Raw genomic sequence first — 24,299 nt, forward strand, 5'->3', positions numbered from 1 at the left:
CAGTGTGGGTATAAGTCACTTGAACTAGGAAACATGGATCATTCCTTGGAGCATGCCATTTAGATAAAGCTAATATAGCAAATTTTGACTAACTTTCCCATGGGTCCCTTAATGCAAAGCACAAAAGTGATATGTAAATATGTAACGCTCCTCTTTAGTAAATGTTAAGAAAGACAAAGCTGATGTTTTCCTTATGGTTCATAAAAATAAGTTTTGATTTTAAAATGAAAATATGTCCAACAAGGACGCTCATAAAATGTTTTCTGATTTTTATTAAGGTTTTATTCCCATTCGATGATGGGAAATAGATAATTTATTGGTTGAATCCTCTGAACATATCGTATTTCCTGAAAATTATCTTTTGTTTTCATAGAGTTTTTTTTTTTTTTGGCTGCCAGAATCAAGATCTGTGATGGATTCTGCAAAAAGTCGTTTCAAGAAAGCAATTCGTAATGATGCAAACAAGAATGCTAATAATGATGATAAGGATAGTGAGTGTAGCAACATCGAGAACATAGGCATCAATCCAATGGAGGAAGATAAAGAGAGCGAGAGTACAAGGATCAGTGATGAAGAAGAGGAGACAAATGACAAAGCAGAAGCAGCTGTTAGGAAGATGCTTAAAGAAAATAAAGATAAACAAGACAGAGACCCAGATTACAGTAAGATTTATAGTATCTCGACCACTGAAGAAGTGATACAACAGGCATCACAAACTGAAAGCAAGTATTTCAGAGTTCTTCAGCACAAATGCCGTTCCCGAAACCCTGGTGAGGAGCTGCTATTAGCTTATACTCATGTCTGTGGCTTTTATTGCAGTGTTTTGCTTTTTGGCTTTTTTTGTAATTAATTGATTAGTTATGGTTATACGGTTCCACCAATAACCATGTCTGTGGTTATTTTAGAAAGGAGAAAACATGCTGCATTTCTGGAGACTTTGAGGCTACATGTTTGGGCATTCCTATCAAGAGCTCAGTAAGTACAAAAGCGTTTATCGAAACAAACAGAACAAATGGTAATAAAAATAGCTTCTTTGAACTAAGTAGACATTGCAACGTAGTGTCCTTTGAGAATGAAGCTATGTGCTCATCACCTAGGTTTGCGTAAAACCAGGAGATCTAAGGCATACTTCCTCCAGCCACATGAAGGAAGATTCCTAATTTAATAGAGAAAGTCTGCTCAAAAAGTAGAGACTGTCTACTCGACAGTCTGTTTTAGGGACTGATCTAGAATTTTAACTATTGCTCTTTATTCTTTTTCAAATCCTCTGTCATACTTTTTTAAAAGCATATTTACTTATTTTAAGCATATTTACTCCAGGTTCTGATTATTTTCTCAGCTTGATATGGAAAAAGATTAGCAATAGTTCCATTCTTTTTGACAGTGAAGTGTCTTCTCTGCATTCTGAACTGACATGCTAAAAAGTTTATTGTTAAGTAAAGGAAGACTATTTAAATGTGTAAGACAGAAGTTTACATAGTTTTTGTTCATGGAAAGCTACTCATTGCATCAGATAGCAAACTGGGCCATAAACCAGAGGCCAGAAAAGAAAGCTGGGCCTTCCTAGGTGTGGATCTAAGGTGATGTGTATCAGGCATTTTTAACAGCCTTGAAGAAAACAAGCACCTTCTTAGCACTTGAGTATGGATGTATTTGTATTTTGCATTAGTACTGTAATATCTAATAGACAAACATGAAAGCAGAGAACCTTTGCTAGAAGAGCTTGTCTCTTCTTCATCCAGACCTGGAAGAATTCTTCACTCCTCTATCTGTCCTGGGTAAAACATCATATCCCTGGATTTTTATGGATTCTTAAAGAGATGGAGAACACAGCCAATTCCTAGGATGTGTTAAAAACTATTGAGTTTCCTGTTTATACTTGCTGTCTTCAGTGAAAAGAATGTTTCAAGTTTGACCTAAGATTGATTAATGCAAATTTTATCAACTTCCGTAATTTTTTTGAAATGGGAAAGAAGTCTTAATTGTTTGATGTCTTGGAGGAATGTAAAAATGATTGGATTCCTTTTTCTATTAAGGTATTTTTCTTGCCATGGATGTTCCTTGGATGAGGGAAGTAGTTGTCATTGTCAAGATAGTTGTTGATAACCCATTTATTATTTTTAGCTGGAGACGTAGGCAGGAAGACTCATAATGTATTTTGTGGTTATCTCCTGTGGGGTATTTTTAACTTTCTGCAAAAGCAGATGTGGACAAGAGGTGTCGCATAAGTCACAGAAACCTCAGATGCTACAAAAGTATCTAGAGTTGTAAAAGAGACAATTGCTAATACAGTAAATATAACTGAAAAGATTGTAAGTGATTTAGCACTAGCCTTAGATCCAGGAAAGATGGTTTGCTATTGATTTAATTTTACATTTGATGCTTAGTTGATTTTATTAAGAAAAGCATTTATTTTAGAATCTACTATTAAGCAAAAGACTTCTTCCCCATGTCCCTAACTTTGCTTGAAGTAATTTTATCCACGTGCTATTTCTGTTTCTTTCAGGTATGTCAGTCTATTAAAAGACTTTGTTGAGTCTGAATTCTTTGTGATAGATGGGGATTCCTTAATACTTATGTTTTTAGATAAAGAAGCACAATGTCTAAACTTCTTCTACCAAATCGAACACTTCCTGCAAGATTTCACTGAAAAAGGAGCAAAATATGTCATTGTTTTCTTCAAGGTACTGAATAAGTAACATTTTTTTGCTATTTAAACTACTACACTCCTTCAAAACCAACTGCATGATTCCAGTCAGGATTAGGAAACTGTTCATTGTGTCAACAAAAGTAACTGAATAATTTAATTGTCCTTATTTCCCACAGGATGCAGAACAGATGTATTTCTCGTATCCGCATTTCCTTTTCTTACGTACTGCGTTAATAGAACACCTGAGACACAACACAGGCACCACTGTTCATACAGAATTTTCCAATTGTTTGTCATCTGAATGGAAGATTTTCCTGAAGAAAAGCTATCCTTACTTCATCATCGTATCTGACATAGGATTGACTTCTCTCCAAACAGACTATTTCTCTATTTTAATTGCTCATTCATTGTCAAAGAAAATCAATGTTGTGCTTGCTTCAGGACAGGAGTATGATATTCTTAGAGTTTACGGATATCATGTTCAGAGTGCGTATAAACACAGATCATTTTTTCAAAGGGTAAGTTACACAGCTTTGTTGTTGGTTTGCAATAATGGTGTTAGCTCTACTTAGCAGATTTAATTGAAGTATCTCAATATAAGCATTATATTTTGCATGTTAGAATTATAAAGCACTGGTACGTGGCTCATTTTATCTGTCTTTAATCTATTGGTCTTGAAATCCTTAACAGGCAAACATTGTGATTGGTGGCAAATCCCTACCCTGTTCTCTCTACTCTCATTCATATCCTTGTTCATTTAAGATACGATAGTCTCAAATACAGCCTTTCCCATATGTTCAGTACCATGTGTCGTAGCTGACTTGTGATATGCCAGACAAGACTAGCATTTAGACTAGGAATGTGATTTTTAAAGGAGTTTCATTCAGAATAGATGTTTCTTGGAGACTGAGGATTGTTGTACATCAGAATGGTTTGTCTGTGGTTAGGAGTTCCTGGTATATTTTATGTATTGACTTTTGCCTATAACTTTGACTCCTGCATTCTTAGTATGAACAAGATCTGCAATATGCCTGTGCAAACATAGTCGGATATGAAGAGCCGTTCATCTGTCTATATGAACACCTCAAGCTGAGCCTGAAAAGCATACAAAAAGAGGTAATTGGATTTCTTTCATCTTTTTTTCTTTTTTCTCCTCAGGTTGACTGTCTTCCTTCATTCTTTAACCTGAAATACTTTCCTAGCCAGAGCTGGGGAATCTCTTCCTTAGCTTGAGTCTGAGAAGGTCTCCTCTGTGCTGACTCTTCTGCACAGCAGCTTGAAGTTGTTTCTTTCTTTAAAATTCACTAAAATAGTAAGGCTCGACTGGAAGCTGGTCAGTGGGATGCCCCTTAAGGGATGTCCCCATTTTGGCAACTGCTTTTATCTTGTAGAAGATAGGAACCAGCCTGTTCAGTGGAAAACATCACCTGTAGCATCAGTCCACCCATAGGTGTGGCTGCTACCCTCTGGGCACACTGTGGCCATTGCCTCACCACTACAGAAGCAGCTGGCTCCTGAGGGTTCAGTGTGGGAGGGTATGTTCAGCAGCACTGGGTAAGAATTGGTGCTGCTGCCAGCAATGACCTCATCTGCAGAGACATCTCAAAGTCCAAACCTCCCTGCTGCAGCTGCCAAAGTTTGTGCATGCTGTTAACTACAAAAGTACTCACAATCTGGGAATTTTTTTAGAGCTTGATTACAGTTGCAAGGTCTGTACTTGCATGATCATAGAATCATAAAATGACCAGGTTGGAAAAGACCCATCCGATGATTGAGTCCAACCATTCCTATCAAATACTAAACCATGCCCTTCAGCACCTCATCTACCCATCCCTTAAACACCTCCAGGGAAGGTGACTCAGCCACCTCACTGGGCAGCCTCTGCCAGTGCCCAATGACCCTTTCCGTGAAAAGTTTTTTCCTAATGTCCAGCCTGAACCTCCTCTGGTGGAGCTTGAGGCCATTCCCTCTTGTCCTGTCCCCTGTTACTTGGGAGAAGAGGCTATCACCCTCCTCTCTACAACCTCCTTTCACGTAGTTGTAGAGAGCAATGAGGTCTCCCCTCAGCCTCCTCTTCTCCAGGCTAAACAACCCCAGCGCTCTCAGCCGCTCCTCATAAGGCCTGTTCTCCAGCCCCTTCACCAGCTTCATTGCTCTTCTCTGGACTTGCTCCAGAGCCTCAACATCCTTCTTGTGGTGAGAGGCCCAGAAGAGATGGATTAATTAATCTCATTTTACAATATTTCAATCTTAAAAATCTGAGGAGTTTATATACATATTGTGCATTTAGTGCCTAATATACACCTGCTGTTTTCCTGAGTGTTAGACTGCAGTGTTGCGACTGTGACGGTACTTCTGGTCCTGCAGAGAGCAGCAGCAAGGTTTCTTTGGATTTCAGTGGGAATGATACTGGTCCAGCAAGGTGATTTTTTCAGTCCAGAAAAAAATGTCGTTACTTAGAAAGTATGTTAAAATCAGTAGAAACTGATAATGGCTGCTTGCCTACTGATAATATTTTGTTTTATCATGGTTATCCTTCCTGAGGCAAGTTCTATAATTGGATACACCAGCAGCAGAAAAACAACAGGGTGTAGCGAGGGTAGGCAGCAGCTCCTTTTCTGTCCAGGCCACAGGAGCTCCTTTACAGGCATCAGGGCAGGACCTGATAGCCAGGAGCAGGGCAGCAAGGGGACAGCTGCTGCCCCGGGCACTGGGCATCTCCCAGGGAATGGCTTGGTGTCAGACTGTGTTGTCAGTGTGCTGGGCTGCTGGGGAGACTGGCACTGCTGTGGCATCCCTGGGGCAGGGACCGGTGGCCCCAAGGGGCTAAAATGGGGCCCAGGGTGGTGGGGGCAGTGCCAGGTGCTGGGCAGCGGCAGTCTGGTCTGCTGGGGCACTCAGGGACATGACAAAAAACCCACTTTTTTACTAATGATTTTACCCACTTTTCCTTCCATTTCTTTCTACCCTTTTTGTGTCCTTCTCTCATGGAACTCCATAAAGGATAAGATTTGTCGTTTTTAAACATTTTTTTATTATAGCAGTCATTTGTGCTATTGCTTTCATGACTACAGGTTCACCAGACTATACATCTGCTGAAACATTTGTGGCCTGAAGGATCTGACATTAGGCGTGTGGTCTGTGTTCTTGCTTGTGCCGTAGGATTAAAAATGTACAGCAACATGTTGGGAAATGCAAATCCTTCCATGGCAGCAGAGACACAGAAATCAACAAAAGTAAGATTTTTTTTTTTAATATCTTTTCAATACAGTGACCATAAACATTTTGCTGACAGGAGAGATGCCTGTCCTTCTAGATGCCAAGCTGAAGAGAGGCCTAGCTCCTTCCTTTGTGACTGCACTTTGTAAGTAGTCTGGTTCAGACAATTACTGTGGCCACAGCTTTTCTGAAGGAGCACAGTCTGTCTGGAAATGGCCCTGTCCTCCCTGCTGCAGTGGCTATTCCCAGGGACAGTTTTAGCTTAGGTGAAATCAATTCCATAGGAAGTGTCACCTTACAAGGTAGTTGCACTTGTCATTTTTCTTTTCCTAATTTTCAGTGGCACAGTAGCTTTTACAGAAGAATATGGTTTTTCTCAAGTTAGTAAGACATTTCAGGAAAAAAAAAGATTGCTTTCTAGATGCAGTCATGACATAATTTTTGTGACCATACTACAAGGTTTTTGTATTTTCATCAGATTAACACAGACACAATATATTGGTAATATTTTATGCAACACATATTCAGTGGACTGTAGGATAGCTATGAGTGGATAGCACAGCTGGATTTCTGTACAGACTTTGCTGTGCTGTTGAGAAAATAGCACAGGTCTGTATCTAGATGTTAACGTTTCCTTTTAAAATAATAACATTTCTAGCCAGACACACTGACAATTGTTTTTAAGTTTTGTCTTGATTTTCATATTCTTTTCAGAAACAAGATTTTTTTTTTACATTATTTGTGTATAAGACAGTTCATTTTGAAGTAAGTATATCCACAAATACTTACAATGCAGAAATTGTTTAAACAGATCAAAATTATTGTCTGCTTTAACAAAGTGCAAACCACTGAGTTAATTAGAAGTGAACACAGTTATTTTACTGAATGATATTGTCAAACTTTTTTATTTGTCATCTCTCAACAGGGAAGAATTAAATACCTCTCTCTGGAAGAAGCAGCTGACCTCTATAGAATGCAATGCCTTACAGTGGCATTTCTTCTTCATATGCCTCTTTCACAGAGAGCTCGGATTAGGATCTTGAAATCCTACTGGACTAAGCAAGTTTTACCATTAATAAAAGTGGTATGTGTAGTCTGTCTCATCATCAGATACAACTGTCATTTCAGATTTCATTTTCTTTTATATACTTTGGTCATCTGATGAGATCAGGGAACGTAATGTACTGGCTGGAAACAAACCTTACCTGGTTCAGGAATCCTGTGAACCACACATCAGTGGGGCTAGGAGAATGTATTGGGCAACATCTCTATACCTGACCTCTTCTTAGACATCTCCATTTAGCCAGTGTTAGTGCTGGGGTACTGGGATAGATGATAGAATCAAAGAATCATCCAGTATGGGAAGTTTGACGGCAGGTCTTTTTATTGTTTAAAGTTGATTATTACAGTGAAGGAGAACAGTGAAGGTAGTTTCTGATCGCAGAGAAGTCTAGTAACACTGTGTTGCTTTTCATGTCAGTAAAATCTGTGGTAGTTAACCTTGCTTTGGAAGAGTGCTTTGATACCTCCACATGAAAAGGTACTCCATAAGAAATAATTGTTTGCTTTATTTTAACAGCAACAGTTGAGTACGCATTTTGCTCTGAGGCAGCTAAGTGATACAAATGATTGGAAATTGGATTTAACTTACCTGCCTGACTTAAATGATGATTCACTGCTCATAAATCTTGCATATTACTATGAGGCTGAAAACACCGAAGGTATTTATCTTTGTTGAACAGATTGCTTTCTTACATGTCTAACTTTATTAAACTTCAAAATGAGAATGAAACTGCTTGTACAAGCAGAAATGAGCACAATTTTCTAATTACTGGTATAATAATGAATACATTTATGGAATAATAGGGAAACTTTTTTCTACAGCCAAGTCTAGAAAATCACATATGAAAGTGTCTTTCACCAGTACTCATTCAGAGTACTTTACAATTTCATATCTTTGATGTGCCACTTGTACTTTTCCTACCTATGGAGTATCACTCTTCCTTTGCATGAGCTCTGGGTCACTCTTATTGGGTATTCTCTACCACTTGTTTTTTCAGCCTGTTTTCTATCCATTTAATTTTGTCTCAGTGCAACACAGTCAGCATGGAAACTAGATGCTATCCCTACTATCATTGTGACATTGGATACCATTTTTAACCTCTGATGAAACTGTTTCAGGCAAAATCATATATTGTATTACAAATACATGAATTTGGGAGCTGGACCTTTAAGAACACCATCAGATGAGATATGATTCACAAAAGAAAAATAGTGAAAGCTGACAAAGCAAGAAAGTATGCAAAAATATTTGTAGCAGAAGTTCTTTGAGAGCAATTCTGTTTACCTGAAATCCTCTGCCTTGAGTATGCCCATACGATAACAAACCAGAATCCTTTCTTCATTAATCTGGTGACAAGATGTCCTGTATGTACCTCAGTAAAGCAAGCACAGGAATTTGAAGCATTTATTTTTATAATAATACTTATTATGGGGCCCTAAAAAGAAAATTATAATTTCAACCCTGCAGTAGGTGAAGGTGAGGGTAGGTCTTTAGCTGTGGAGCTTGAAGACTTCCACAGACAGTCTAAATGTGGTGCTTTTTCCAAAATACATTTTCTCAGTACATTTAGTTTTTTATACCCTTGGCTATTAAAAACTGTGAATATACTACATTCTGTTCTAATTTGTTCTAAAGACAGAAGACCTTGAATAGGAATGATGCTGCATAGGTGAATAGGTAGGTTTTGCTTGAGAAACGTTAAAGTTTAAAGCTTTTTTCCCCTTTTCATTCTGTCTTTCTTTCTTTCTTCCCTGTGCAGGAGCAGAGTTCAAAAAGGAATTGGGTAAAGAAATGGAGAATGAATACCAATATTTATGGAACACTGTAACAAAACTGGCCGCAAAATACAGTTTTGGAGATGCTTTCCCAATACGACAGACCTCCCAACGATTTCTTGAACAGAAAAAGACATTATTTAGAGGTACTGACAACTCCAAAAATTTGGGAGTTAAAGGCATTATCTTAACTTCTATCACTAAAAGTTCTAGGAGTAGTGATTTGATTTTATCCTAATTACAAATCTAATCTGTATTTCATGGGTCCTGTCCTCCTTTCCAGGAGAGTCATCACTGTAGCTCACATTGCAGTCCTTGAAGGTTGTAGAAATATGACTTGTTCTAAGTGCCTTAAATCCCACATCATACTGTTTAGTAGCCCATAATTGTGGAATTGTATAGGTGGCTCAGAGATCATTTGTTTTCTTCCCTTACTTACAAGGTGTGTTTTGAATATCTGAAAGGAGTAGGTAGAGAGTTTTGCCTGATATCTGACTCTCTTGAGAAGCAGTTTTTTTTTTACAACCTTCAAATGTTTGGTTTGGATCTATCAAATTGTATAAGTCTTTAGAAGAGACAGTAAGAAATTCAGTAAAGTCTGGAATATAATTTTACTTATATTTGTGAGTTTTCTTCAGCTGGTTTCAAAGATATAAATTGAACAAAGTGGGCTCCAGTGGGGAAGTTCTGGCAAGACTTCAAACATAGGAAGGATGAGCAATGTTACATGTTATCTTTAGTCATCCATAGTAAGTGCAGTTGACAGTGTATACTTAAGAAACTATAGTCTTTATGGAATCAGTGCAGGAAAGTAAGTGCCTGTGCGGTGGGATGGATTGTAGCATTCAAAACAGTAGTAGAGATATCTAAAATGGACTGTGAGAATATCTGTGCAGAGGCAATAATGATGTCTGCTTCATTCTTCTTTCCATGCTTCAGAAGAAACAAGGAAAGGAGAACTAGTGAACTGCTGCTTACTTTTAGAAAACTTTACCTTATGGAGTTTAATGTATAATTAAACTTGACAGAATTTTCAAGAGTTATATGCAGTTATATATATTCTTAATTGAGCAATATTATTTTTTACACTATAAAGTTTATGAAGAAGAAATTCCTAACATCGGACTAATCTCAGTGAAATCTGATCTTGTGGAAGAATATGCTGGAGATGTTTTGAAAGACCTACCTGTTTTAGCAAGGTACATATATGGATTTTAATTTAATGAAATAATATTGTGCTTATTTTCTACTCCCCTCCATTTTACATCCATTATATGCTAAATTTAGACAAACAGAGAAATGCTTTTGCTAGGACTGGGTAAGAGTTTACATCTATGTGTTCTGATGTAAATACTAACAGAAATTTCAGAACAAGAATGGATAAGAACCAGTACATTGATATTTTTCTCATGCTGTTATTTCTTTGCATTATAATCTTTGATTCTTAGGCTACATTCTGGAACTGTTTCTAAATGTGCAATTTGTATTTGAAAGGCCTAAATTTCAAGCCTTAGATTGATTTCAGGAAGAGAAAAACATTAAAAAAAATACTGGAGAAAAATAAGAAGAGATTTTCTGAGGCTATCTTGCCATACTTTATTGGGAATAGAATTAAACTCTGTGTTGTTTTTCTGCCACAGTAAAATCGTGTTATCAATACCTAGTTTTTTGAATGTTTTGAATGTTTCAGTAGAGATGCTGGAAAACACTTTTAATTTCTGCTCTGTTTAATGTTTGTTTATTTCAGCAATGATCCTGCAGTTACTTCACTTATTAAATACAAGGAATTCGATGAGCTTCGTCACTGGCATTCCGGCAGACCTTTGACGGAGGAATATGAGCGAGTACGGTGTAATGCTGATGGTAAGAAAAGCTAACACAAAGCCCCATTTCTGTTTTGGCTGCAACAGTATTGCGGAGGTTATCATGGCTTTAGAGAAGGACTTCTTGTTTCAGAAAATATTTGCAAACGTATAAATAATTGCCCAACTAGAGCTACTGTAACAGTTAAAATATTCTTAAACTGATGTGCTGTGCATTATGTGTATGCATTGTGTATTATTTTAAATACCTGTAATAAGCAAAACTGAACACTTATGGTCAGATATTCATAATGCATTCCCTTTTGCTTGTGAAATGCTTCACAGATTTATATAAGCAAACTATATGAATGTGTGCAGTCAGTTTACTATTTGAGTATATACTTTGAATAATGCTTTTTAAGCATATCTGTACATATGCAAAATCTGTTCTGATGTTTGCTTATTCCATGCATAGCCAATCTTATATTTTGAGAACAGAATTAAGATAAGAAGTAAAAGAAGTTGCCTGGGGGCAACTAAGTGGCAGACACTCACTTACTCCCTTGTTGAGGAGTTGAGGGAAAGAGTCAGAGGAGTTGAGGGAAAGAGTCAGAGGAGTGAAAGTGAGAAAGTCATGGTTTGAGATGAAGACAGTTTAACAGGTAAAGCAAAAAGTTGTGCACACAGACAAAGCAAAATGAAGAATATATTTGCTACTTCCCATTGGCACGCGGGTGTTTAGAGCCATGTCTAGGTAAGCAGGACTCCATCACGCACAACAGTTACTTGGGAAGACAAATGCCATGGCTTCAAACATCGCCCCCCTTCCTTCTTCTTCTGCCTACTTTTATTGCTGAGCATAACATCATATGGTATGGAACATCCCTTTGGTCAATTGAGGTCAGCTGTCCCAGCTGTGTTCCCTATCAAATTCTTGTACACCCACAGCCTATTTGCTGGTGGGGCGGTGTGAGAAGCAGAAAAGGCCTTGACTCTGCGTAAGCAGTAACTCAAACAGCCCTGTGTAATCAACACTTTTCATCACTAATCCAAAACAAAGCCTGTACCAGCTACCACGAAGAAATTTAATTCTATCCCACTAAAACTGGCATAGAAAGTAAACAAAAGTTGTTTGCATCATAATTCTTGATGTTGTGGATTGTAGTTTCCTGTAAGTTTTTTCCAATTAGAGATACTAAGAAAAACAAACCATGGACTTAGTTTTGATCTTAGATTTTCACGTTTACATTAAATTAAGTATAAGATACCATATGTACCACAAAGCACTACAAAAATTTATCTTAAACATGTTTCTGTCCTCTATTGCGCCATAAAGTGAATTAAACTGTGAAAAACCTATCAGGAGCTAAAAAGTCATGGATTACTGTTGGTATTTCTGGTGTTGCTTATGGTTTTCATTCAGTGACTTAAAAATGTTGTTTCCTGAGTGAGTATTTGCACCACCAATGAAAGCAAGGTTCCATGTGCTTATCTCTCTAACTGGATGATTTCTTGCATTCTTCCATGCACTGTGATTTCAATGGGAAGTTGCAGAGCATAACCTGCAGAACAGTACCCAAAGCACCTTCCATAATGTTGGAGTTGAAGGTTTATGTCCACTTCAGCTGAAAGGTGCCCCCCTCACCCCGTTCCTTGTATTCATAGTCTGGATGCTGACGTGTAATTTCATTCTTTCTTGTGAAAAATAGATCTGAAATGGATCTTCACTCAGAAACGTGACTCATTGTTTTGATTTTAGGGCAGAGAGAAATCCCTAGGCTTGAGTGTGGGAGTATCCATGTGCTCAGTTCAGTATCTTCCTAATACTAGCACCTTTATTTATGTTCTGACGACAGAGTCATCTTTTATTACTAGTAGTGTGAATTGCCTTTGGAAGAGAACTTCCTATTTTCATGTACTGTGTGGGAAGCTTAGGCATTTTGCTCAAGCAATTATAACTTCTTTCCAAGCATTCTGCATATTAAGTTTGCCACTATTTTTAATACGTGCCCAAAGTAGTTTCTGTTGCCTGTCTCTCAAATAATTCAAAATACTGTTTGATTTCAGCTAGTCTTAGTAGCCAGCCTCTTTCAAAATGTGATTTTGGCCTTTAGACCAATGAGGAATTTTTAGGAAATTTATCCATTGGAATTCTATCAGAGTGTTTTTAAACAATTGCATTTATTTGCAGCAAAATCCAAAGATCCAGAAGAAAGAAGACAAATACAAAAGTTACAGACTTTTCGTCGTTTTTATGGAAGCACTTTGGGAGGCAGCACTTCAAAAGTTATTGTACAGCAACAGCATGTGTCCGGGAATGTTAACACTGCTGTCAAAAAGACACAAAAAAAGCATGTGTGTATATACAAGTTGTTCTTTCCAAATCCTGCTATCAAGGAAAATATTTCTACTATTTCCCCCAGCTGAAGTTTTATATTCTGAATGCACTAGTAGTTCTCAGCTGAAGAAATTTCAATTTCCTTTGTACTTATATTTTAGTTAGCTAATTTGTAGAAGTATTTCTGTTCCTAGTTATGAATACTAATGAGTGATTATATTTTAACAGGCACAAGTAAATAAAGAAAATTAATAAATATGAACTCTGAAAAGTATGATAATTTTTGGCTCGTGACCAGTATAATAATGTGGAGTGAAGGAAACTGGAGTTCATTAATTTAATTTTACTTTGAGAAACTATTGAAATATACTAAACCATTATTCAGTTATTTATTTCCCTGCACTATTTTGATCTGTGAAAGATTGTGTAGATATTGCAATTAATTCTAGCTGCGTGAACATAGTCAGACATCGTAGGGTAAGTAGCATGTACTTGGATACTCATGAACAATACTGAGCAGTAGTAATCCAAGTATTATTTTATAATAGACTTTACAATGGATTATAGCTTATGGCCTGTTGAATTACCTGTGAAAGTCTGTTATAAAATAACTTTGTTAACTTCAAGTAAGACCGAACTCTTAATTTTACATCTCAATATGATCAGAATTACTATTACACATGTATAAAATAAAAGCTTGAAGTTTAACTTTCAGATATCTGCTATTTCATTTTACCACATTTGTGCCTTTTTATAGTCCTTATGAAGCTTTATACTGACTTAAAATTAAGATTAGGAAAGATTTTTTGAACAGTACATATTGGGATACAGAAAATGTATCTCCTTCAAAATGAGGTAGTATTTTAAACAACACCTGAAACACAAAGCATCACACAGATTAATTGAAAACTATAATAAACTTGCTATGATTGTGTTTATGGATGATTTTCCTTAGATGATGCTTGCGTACAGTGATGGTTTGTTCTAAGTATCTTCTTTTTATTGGATAGAAAAGTAAAGCAGAAGAAATTGTAGAGGAAAACAACAGGCGACTAAAATCTAAAGAAGAAAAGCAAGAACAGGAGCAATGGGAAGCCTTGCGTATATCAACTGAAAAGGAAATTAAAGAAAATCTGACTGTTGGAATAAATAAATTGGACGAGTTTCTCAAGACTCTTAAATCTAAATCTGTGAAGTACAGCATAGAAATGAGAGGACTGTCTGTCTGTGTAGATGTGTGGAAGAAACACTGCAGAGAGCAAGGTATGACAGCAAAATTTCATGTCCAGTACTCAACTTCCACTCACTTTAAACATGAGAGTGAGTGACTTCAGACATTCTTAGCTGGGATAAATGAGTGTAAATACAGCTCTGTTTCAGGAGCATGAAAGGTGTTTTTAAGTATAATCAGCCTGCTCTGGTCTCCTTCTGCAATTTCAAGATGGTTTGAGTCAGCCATAAAGTATCTAATGGAATTAGAGTGTAGATGTTTTCCTGTTCTGCTTTATAAACATTGCACAAATTAAAAAAATATTTTGTTGTATACATCTGTAATGATTATGTATCACACACAAAAATGTGGCTATATTGCAGTGGATTCTTTAATTAGATGAAGTGGCTGGCTCTCAGTCTGAAAAATGACAATTTGCACAGAAATGGCCTCCTGTTTCACCAGAATTAACTTGCTTATCCATAGCCTTAGTCAGAAGAGTCCAAACACACACTGCTCTAAATGTCTTGAAGATACTTGTAAACATTGTAGTGAAATATGTTACTAATAACAAACGTGTGGGCCAGGAAGGTGAAATGGGGGAGCTCAGTTATTGTGTAGATGTCAGAAGTATGACTCCCTTTTATTAGCTGAGCATGTAGAAGCAGGTAGAATTATTTGGGTGCTTGGTCTTTGATGGCACTCCTTGTAGATGTCACAGGAATCTGAATTATCTTTGGCTAGTTGTCTTTAAATACAATTCATTTTTAAATTGTCACTAATGTGGTTGGACAGATAAGGTCTGTTCTGAAAATACTGAATATCACAATATTCCCAGTGACACAATCAGCTCTCAAGTAACTATAGGCTTCCTTTTCTTGAAGGTAATGAATCAAAAGATTTAAGCAAAGCTGTTCAAATCATGAGGAGGATTCATATCCTCCTTGAAAAATATCAAGATCTCTTGGAGAAACCACACCTACAAAAGCTGAGCAAATATCTAAGACTTCTTGGATTTGAGTATTTGGCATGCTCTCTATCTGATCAGGTAACTTTATAGACTCTTATGATTCTACTGTAACTGGATCTGTAGCTGAATATCAGCAATGTTTACATTAGTGTTGAATAGTGTGTAGAAGATCTATACTGCACTTATTTTATTTTGTATTGTATAATAATATTTGGAACTGTCTGTTCTTGCTTTAGATATTAATCTTCCTTAATTCTATGGATACATTTCTCTGCTTGATTTGAGGGCTAGCTGGCACAATATGCCACTTTCCCTTTAGTAAGTTGAATTTTGTATGGCTGAATTTTGTATGGGTACCTTTGAAGCACAGATCAAGATTAATTTGCTCTAGTTAAGTCTGCCTAAAGCCTTAGACAACTCTAAGAGGTACTTGCTGATCAATTCATCACATCAGCTAAAATCTATGTGTCGAAAATAACTGCTGACAGCGAAGTGTTGAGCACCTGCTCTCTAACAGGCCCAAATGTGCTATCAATACTTTACTGATCAGTATTATTGATCACCTCTGAAGGAAATAGTGTCAAATTGCTTGTCTTTGCTGCCACAGTTAAGAGCACCAGCTAGACCTTTAGCTTTTCTGCATGTTAGCAATCTGCCAACTGCTGGATTTAATATTAGGAACAGTTTGATACCTTTGTGGGATGTTATTCATGGCTCTCAGGCAGAAGAGGGAGGATATAACTCACAGCCTGCACAATATAAAGTCAATGGCAAAAAGAAGGAAGATTACAGCGAACTGCAAACCCATAAACAATCACTTCAGTGTCTCATTTTTCAGGCACAGTAGAAGCAGGAATTTTTGAAAGCTTGTTTCTGGAAAGTGCTTATCATCCTTCCTTGAGGATCAGATGAGGGAAAATATTACTTCAATTTTCTTTCAAGAAATTGAAGAAATTAAAGAAATTGCGAAATCTCCATCCATGGAGATACTAAAACCTTGGCTGAACACAAAATTGAGTGACCTTATCTAATGTATCTGCTTCTAGCAGTGATTTGGATTAATTGGCATGCAGACATCCCCAGTAACCTAAATTATATGTGATTTTCTGATCTTCTGGGTATGTTGTAACAGGTAATGCTTTTCTATATGGATTCCAGGATCAGATGTTTTAAACAGATGTGAACATTAAATTTGGTGTGTCTTAAGGTATGCAGGCATTTATAAAATTTGTGATCATACTCAGTCTTTATGTTGAATTTCCTTTTGCAATTAATTCATTGTACAAGGGGTCAGAGCAGGCTGAAGAAAAGACATATAAGTACAGGATGAGAAGGCTCTCGCAGGCAATAACTTGAAGAGGCTGAGCTTTCTTTGATAGCTCTTCTGTGAACAAAAACACCATCACTACCACTTGCTATGGGAGGTATACTGGTTTTGGAACATAGTCTTATTTGAAGAGATACAGGTGTTACTCTGACATGAGGTTATATGTAGATTTCTGCAAGAAGTTATTTAAAAAACACTTTCACTTCCATGTTTTTCAGAGCTTGCAGAGTTCCACAGAGTAAAAGATGTGCCATTTTCTTAATCTCTTGCTAGCTTTCAAACCAACTTGAATTTTCATTTGACTTTACAGACAAGAGATAGTAAAGATCAGAAGACAAGCAACTATGCTGTTGAAGTGGGTCCAGCTCGCTTTCAGCTACAATACATGGATTATTACTTGCTTAGGGAAGAAAGAAATGACCCAGATCCCCGAGTGCAACATTTTATACCAGACACATGGCAGGTAACAAGACACAAACTTTTTGCATAAAGTAAATGGAAATGATCTTTGATTATTTGCTTTTTCCCATTTAAAAATACACATTATTATACTACTTGCTAAAGATAGTGTTGTTTAACAAATTTAATGTTTCTAACAAGTTTAACAAAGTCTGAAGATCATTTTGGGCTGTATTTTATGTTCTTCCTGCATTGAAAGCTTTTCTACAGAGAGCTTGGTCCAAGGAATTCAACATAAGGAATACCAGATCCATGGGATTCCACTGGTTATTACCGTATTTGGAGGTGGTAACACCTCATTTTGATAATCTCTGACTGTTCATCCTCTGCTCATTTGTCCCTAAAGAATTACCCATAGCATGAGGAGAGATTAAATATCTTTTCTGCCTAAAGCAAAGTAAGTCTGACTTAGATTTTTTTTTTTTATTATTGACCTGAAGAGGCCTCCTGAACTTGCTGCTTTGCCTGCCTGTATCTGCCTGTATCTCTTGAAAAGCGGCTTCAAACTTGGCATATGTGCTGATAGAGAAACATAGTGTTAGTACTATTTCTGTTTCCTCTTCTGTACTGCTTCCCTCATCCTTTCACAGACCTATGTAAGGTGAGAGAGTGTGGAGGAAGACAATAACAGAGAAGAAAACAGATTAATAAACACTGTATGGTAGGACAGAAGAGAGATTTGAACAGTATTGGTGTAACTGTTATAATGCAAGAAAAAAATACTACCTTGTTTAAAACAGTAAGTTTTTGTAACTAAATTATACATTGCTGAGTTAAGTGCTTTTACTTTTTAATTTGAAAATGTCCAGTTTTGGACCCAGAATGTTCTGATGCCAGTATCTCAGACCAAGTAATTGAAATAGACAAGTTTTATAATTTGAAGTTCCATTGTTTTTCCACTAACAGTTTAAGAGAAAAGAATACAGTCATAAGATGACTAGTTTAACTCTATATTTCTGTAGTCTAAAATCTGTATAAAATTTACATGTAAAAATAAGAGATGTTTCCACAAAAAGAGCTGGTTTACTCAAGAATAACTCTATAACAAGACATTTTGACATAACTGACTGCTTTTTTTCTTAGCGAGAACTTCTCGATGCTGTAGATAATAATGAGTCTGCGGTGATTGTCGCTCCCACTTCATCAGGAAAAACATATGCATCATACTATTGCATGGAAAAAGTTCTGAAAATGAGCAACGATGGAGTAGTTGTTTATGTTGCTCCTACAAAGGTAAGGCTGCATCCTACTATATATTTTGTATGTATGACTACGGTATTTCTCAGCATGATTCTGAAACCATTTAGCGTAACTTGTTACCCAAATTTAGTTTATATATTTAATTTTTAATTAGAAATGGAATCTTTACATTCTATTTTACATTTACTTTTATTAGAAAAAGCACGTTTACAAAAAAAATCTTCAAAATATTTAAATTCACTTATAGTTTGTCTATTAATATCTGTATAGCTAATTGGATTTTCACTACCGTATACATAAATGCTGAACAACAGTCTACAAACATAGTGAAAGTCTACAAACATAGTGAAAGTCTACAAACAGTCTACAAACATAGTGAAAGTAATATTAGCACAGAACAATGACTAAGCAAGTAATCTTTTTCTAATTGAGATCACTGTCAGATGCTTCAAGAGAAAATTTATGAGACTCTAGGCAGTGGGACTCTTTCAAATGAGTCTTCTAGCCTAGTAGTTAAAAACTGTCTTAAATGCTGAGGCACAATATTTTGATTTCTTCCGAAACTTACTCTGATGTTCAGTAATACAATTTTTGGATATTGAATTACATGCACTGTTATTCAATAACAATACTTATAGATTGTTTTCTGTAAGTAAAATCACTTTGTTTGTGGTTATACTCAGGTTTGGCGTCAAAATCATCTTTTCATTTGAGTAACAGTTCAGTTGTGGACTGCAGCTCCAGGAGTCTGAGATCCTGAAAGTGTTTGTAGATGCAGTAGTACATGACCTATATTTAACTGCCCTGAAAATAATTAAAATATAGAGTTGATAATGTAGAACTCACTCTACACTGCACTAAATTTCTTTGAAAGCACTTGAGTATAATTGAAAATCAAGTTCCATATCTTTTTAAAGTTGATGTTGTCGACAGTTCAGACTTAACAATTCATTACTTAGTACATTATGGTCTAGAACATTAATATCAGTTTCAAAATGGAATGGTTTTTTAAACCTTGGAATATCATATGCCTTTAGATGTACGCTCTTTAATTTTGTTAATGACCTGCTTTATTTAAGGCCCTTGTAAACCAAGTGGTGGGAACTATATACAGTCGATTCACCAAGACACTTCCAGATGGATTGACAGTGTGTGGAGTATTCACACGAGATTATCGCAATGACGTAATGAATTCTCAGGTATGGTCTTATGTCTTCTGTCACAGTAATAATGAATTCTGTATTCCATCTGGATTCTGAAAATGTCAATTCTAATTATAAAAACTGTGCCATTACTAAATAAAAAGTTGAGGAAAAATCTAAGCATACCTGTATTGCTTGCCAGAAACTGTTAGTCTATGGCATACAACCTTACTATTCATGCTTAGGGGACATGCAGTTGATTACTTGCTCTGGTTAAATGAAAAAAAAAATGAAAAAAACATTAAAATCCTTTTGGTTGCCAGCATACAGCGGATGCCTTACAGAAGTTCAGATGATAGAATACATCAGTAGCTCTTCCCTTGTCCACTGACATAGTTCACTCCTTTATAGAAGGCCACTAAGTTGGTTTCTGTTTTAGTGGGGAGCCCAGAACTGGACACAGGACTGCAGGTGTGGCCTCATCAGTACTGAGCACAGGGGAAGGACACTTTGCCTTGATTTGCTGGCAACACTCCTCCTAATGCAGCCCAGGATACCATTAGCCACCTTTGCCACAAGGGCAAGTTGCTGCTTCCTATTCAACTTGATGTTTACTTGGACCCTCAGGTCCTTTTCTACAGAGCTGCTTCCCAGCTGGATGCCCCCCGGCACATGATGGTGCATGTGGTTGTTCCTCCCCAGGTGGAGCATTTCATAGAATCATAGAATCATAGAATAACCAGGTTGGAAGAGATCCACCAGATCATCGAGTCCAACCATTCCTATCAAACACTAAACCGTGCCCCTTAGCACCTCATCCACCCGTGCCTTAAACACCTCCAGGGAAGGTGACTCAACCACCTCCCTGGGTAGCCTGTGCCAGTGCCTGATGACCCTTTCTGTGAAAAATTTTTTCCTAATGTCCAGCCTAAATCTCCCCTGGTGGAGCTTGAGGCCATTCCCTCTTGTCCTGTCCCCTGTCACTTGGGAGAAGAGGCCATCACCCTCCTCTCTACAACCTCCTTTCACGTAGTTGTAGAGAGCAATGAGGTCTCCCCTCAGCTTCCTCTTCTCCAGGCTAAACAACCCCAGCTCTCTCAGCCGTTCCTCATAAGGCCTGTTCTCCAGCCCCTTCACCAGCTTCGTTGCCCTTCTCTGGACTCGCTCCAGAGAAGGCACATCTGCCTGTTGAACTTCATCAGGTTCCTGTCATCCCATTTCTCCAACCTGTCTAGGTCCATCTGGGTGACAGCATGACCCTCTGGCATATCAGCCACTCCTCCCATTTTGGTGTCATCAACAAACCTGCTGAGGGTACACTTTCCCCCATCATCTAGATCATTAATGAAGATGTTAAACAGACATGCTACTGACCTAAGGGGTACACCATTAATTTCTGGCCTCCAGCTAGACTTTGTACCACTACTCACCAATCCCTGGGCCCAGCCTTCCAACTGGTTTTCAGTCTGGCTCACTAGCTGCTCATCTGGCCCATACTTCAACAGCTTGTCTGTGAGAATATCCACTGCTCTCCCTCATCTACCAAACCACTCATTTCTTCATAGAAGCTGTTCAAGCATGACTTCCCCTTGGTGAATTCAGGCTGAATACTCCTTATGATTTTCTTGTTCTGCATGTGCTTGGAAATATTTCCAGGATTAGTTGCTCTACCACCCTCCTAGGGACTGAGGTGAGGCTGACCAGCCTGTAGTTTCCTGGATATTTTTTCTTGCTGTTCTGGAAGATAGCAGTGACAAATCATTCATTCATTATAGTTTACCTTTAAATTGAATACATATATATATTAAATGCTTTTAAATAGAGAATCTATTTTTAATTGTTATTCACTTTATTAAAACATGCTTTACAAACCTTTATCCTTAGATACTAGTGACAGTGCCTCAATGTTTAGAAATCTTGATGCTGTCTCCTCGTTCCCAGAAATGGACCAAAAGGATACAATATGTTATATTTGATGAGGTAGGCATCTTTTAATAGTTACCAGTTTAACCAATATACCAAACATCTCGAGAAAAAATGTTGGTGACTGTTTTTCATTGTATACATTCTTGCTGGTTAAAAAAACCAAACAACTTCCAGAAATAATATTTCAGACTTAATTGCTTTATCCTGTTTGCTGATAGTGTTTACATGCTCCAATGAAGGAACTTAAAACTCTGTTAGTCCTCAAGAGGACATACAGTTCAGTCAAAGCTACCAGGAACTTCATTAATTTCTCTCAAGCCAGTCAACTGACAAACTAAAAGCCACCACTGTCATCTCAGGGGTACAAATAGAGTATTCCAGACTGGGATTCACATCACACAGTACATGTCAGTCTTTCTAGGGAAAAAGTCAATGATTAATCTTACTAAATTTAAAATTCCTACTGTATTCTTTCTTTTATATAGAATTAATTCCTAATTATGCCAGTGAGTTTCTAGGATACAAACAATGAATGTAGTATTGAAATTTAGACTAATTTGCTATGCAGTGGAGTGTGGAGAGGGATTTACTAGACTTTTGATTTGGATCTCACAGTGATTTGCTACAATGTAAGAATTATTCAGTACCGATCTTGCCAAACATTTGATTTTTACAAAAAGCAGAACAACTCCTGTTATGGGTGTGCTTTGATAAGGAACACTTATTTTCTTCTTTTTAAAATCCTTTTCCCCCAAAACATAGGTCCATTGTCTTGGTGGTGAAATTGGCGCAGAAGTTTGGGAGCATCTTCTGGTAACAATTCGATGCCCATTTTTGGCACTTTCTGCTACTGTCAGTAACCCAGAACACCTAACTGAGTATGTGTTGAATTTTCTTGCTCACAAGAGCATGTTTAAAGTGGATTTGAGCTCTTTTAGATACAGGAGTCAATTACTATCAGGAGGCAACTGATTTGGAATTATATTGTTATTTGTATTGTGCGTCTTAACTCTGTAATGAGAGCAGGCACTACTTCAGACTCTGTAACTGAGCTGTGCAGAAGAATTTAGGAGACTTTTACATCTATTTGAATTGCCAAAGGCTGGTAAGCACACTTGTCTATCATCAATCAGAGAAGACACCTGTGCTATATTTATACAAATAATGGTGCTATTTCACATTTGTTATTTGCACCATGCAGTAAGCTGGAGAAAATTGCACTAAGATGTGAGAGGGAGATCGGAAATTCTATAGGAGAAATTGAGCAGATTGTAGTATTTGATCTATTTTAACTGTAGCAATTTTCTTAAAATATTTTTTACACCTTAATTTTATTTTATTCTTGCACTGTAGGTGGTTACAATCAGTGAAAAGGTATTGGCAACATGCTGAGGGTACAATAGAAGGAAGTTCCACAAATTCTGAAAAGAAGTTTACCAGAAAATGTAAAGCAAAATCTCAAGTACGAGAACAAAAGAAATCATACCGTGTTAGACTAGGTGTGTATCAGAATATCTCAAAACTAAGAAATAAATTTTAGTGTTACTTCTGCAAAAACTTTAACCATAGTGTGTGAACTTAAGTGTATTTTGTTTCACTTTTTCTTTCAAATAAAAACAAATTTTGCAAGATTAATTACTATTTTTTTAAAACAGCCAAGTGCATCATGACAGTATTTTTGTCTCTTTACAGTCTTGTATGAAGAACGATACAATGATTTGGAAAAGTATGTGTGTTCTTTAAAGGGCAATGATTTTATCATTGAACATTGTCATCCATGTGCTGCATTAACAGTCAATCATGTAAGCATAATACTGGTGTCAATATTGTTTAGCAACTGTTACATTAAGGCAACATGGATTCAATCAAAGCAATTCCTTAATATTTCTTTTGTTTAAAATCCTGCAGATTGAGAACTATGGAATTCCTTCAGATCTTTCTCTGTCTCCACGAGAGAGCATCCAACTTTATGACACAATGGTAAAAGTCTGGCAAGCGTGGCCAAGAGCACAGGTGTGTGTACACAGCTCTGGGCAAAATATATCAAATAAACAGATTACAAGATACTGCCATGTTTTATTCTAATGTTGTTTTCCAGGAGCTAGATCCTGAGGAATTTGTCTCTTTCAAGAATAAAGTAGTAATAAAAAAACCAGATGTGAGGAAATATGAACAGGAACTAAAGAAAGAACTAACCAAATGGATCGAGCTTGGCCAAAACCGTAAGGTAATAGTTTCAGGGTATTTTTTAAGATTGTGTACAGCTTTAAAATAATAGTAATTACACATAATAATATAATTATGGGAGCTTTTCCTCCCATAATTCTTTATTTATTAGGTTTAACTGCTGCCATAGTTGCAAGGTAAGTACTAATATTTGTGGCATTTCCATAAGTGTTTTCAAGGTGATGTTTTCACAAGCTTCTCTGGGAATCAGACTTCTGATATTGCTACAAGATTTCAACTCCTCGTTTCATAGAATCATAGAATCATAGAATCATAGAATAACCAGGTTGGAAGAGACTCACCGGATCATCGAGTCCAACCATTCCTATCAAACACTACACCATGCCCCTCAGCACCTTGTCCACTCGTGCCTTAAACACCTCCAGGGAAGGTGAATCAACCACCTCCCTGGGTAGCCTCTGCCAGTTCCCAATGACCCTTTCTGTGAAAAATTTTTTCCTAATGTCCAGCCTAAACCTCCCCTGGTGGAGCTTGAGGCCATTTCCTCTTGTCCTGTCCCCTGTCACTTGGAAGAAGAGGCCATCACCCTCCTCTCTACAACCTCCTTTCAGGTAGTTGTAGAGAGCAATGAGGTCTCCCCTCAGCCTCCTCTTCTCCAGGCTAAACAACCTGGAGCCATTCCTCATAAGCCTGTTTTCCAGCCCCTTCACCAGCCTCGTTGCTCTTCTCTGTACTTGCTCCAGAGCCTCAACATCCTTCTTGTGGTGAGGGGCCCAGAACTGAACACAGGATTCGAGGAGCGGTCTCACCAGTGCCAAGTACAGAGGGAGAATAACCTCCCTGGACCTGCTGGTCACGCCGTTTCTGATACAAGCCAAGATGCCATTGGCCTTCTTGGCCACCTGGGCACACTGCTGGTTCATGTTCAGTCGGCTGTCAACCAACACCCCCAGGTCCCTCTCCTCCAGGCAGCTTTCTAGACAGACTTCTCCTAGTCTGTAGCACTGCATAGGGTACTTCTTTTGTAGCAC

General features: G+C 37.4%; 1 protein-coding gene across 1 annotated transcript in view; it reads left to right on the forward strand.

Annotated features, from left to right (window-relative positions):
- Positions 1–397: 397 nt before the first annotated feature.
- Positions 398–24,299, forward strand: part of DDX60 (DExD/H-box helicase 60) — a 42,191-nt gene continuing 18,289 nt past the window's right edge. Inside the window, exons 1-23 of the mRNA XM_069855767.1 lie at positions 398–770; positions 906–975; positions 2,507–2,684; positions 2,827–3,168; positions 3,659–3,766; positions 5,725–5,886; positions 6,795–6,953; positions 7,449–7,590; positions 8,692–8,853; positions 9,804–9,906; positions 10,455–10,570; positions 12,701–12,864; positions 13,858–14,110; positions 14,942–15,105; positions 16,665–16,817; positions 17,897–18,046; positions 19,093–19,212; positions 21,040–21,135; positions 21,844–21,959; positions 22,435–22,580; positions 22,774–22,883; positions 22,990–23,094; positions 23,180–23,308. Coding sequence (XP_069711868.1) covers positions 413–770; positions 906–975; positions 2,507–2,684; positions 2,827–3,168; positions 3,659–3,766; positions 5,725–5,886; positions 6,795–6,953; positions 7,449–7,590; positions 8,692–8,853; positions 9,804–9,906; positions 10,455–10,570; positions 12,701–12,864; positions 13,858–14,110; positions 14,942–15,105; positions 16,665–16,817; positions 17,897–18,046; positions 19,093–19,212; positions 21,040–21,135; positions 21,844–21,959; positions 22,435–22,580; positions 22,774–22,883; positions 22,990–23,094; positions 23,180–23,308 — 3,606 coding nt within the window. The 5' untranslated portion in view covers positions 398–412. The remainder of the gene's footprint in view (positions 771–905; positions 976–2,506; positions 2,685–2,826; positions 3,169–3,658; positions 3,767–5,724; positions 5,887–6,794; positions 6,954–7,448; positions 7,591–8,691; positions 8,854–9,803; positions 9,907–10,454; positions 10,571–12,700; positions 12,865–13,857; positions 14,111–14,941; positions 15,106–16,664; positions 16,818–17,896; positions 18,047–19,092; positions 19,213–21,039; positions 21,136–21,843; positions 21,960–22,434; positions 22,581–22,773; positions 22,884–22,989; positions 23,095–23,179; positions 23,309–24,299) is intronic.

This window comes from Phaenicophaeus curvirostris, chromosome 4 (genome assembly GCF_032191515.1).
Source record: "Phaenicophaeus curvirostris isolate KB17595 chromosome 4, BPBGC_Pcur_1.0, whole genome shotgun sequence".
Taxonomy (NCBI): Eukaryota; Metazoa; Chordata; class Aves; order Cuculiformes; family Cuculidae; genus Phaenicophaeus; species Phaenicophaeus curvirostris.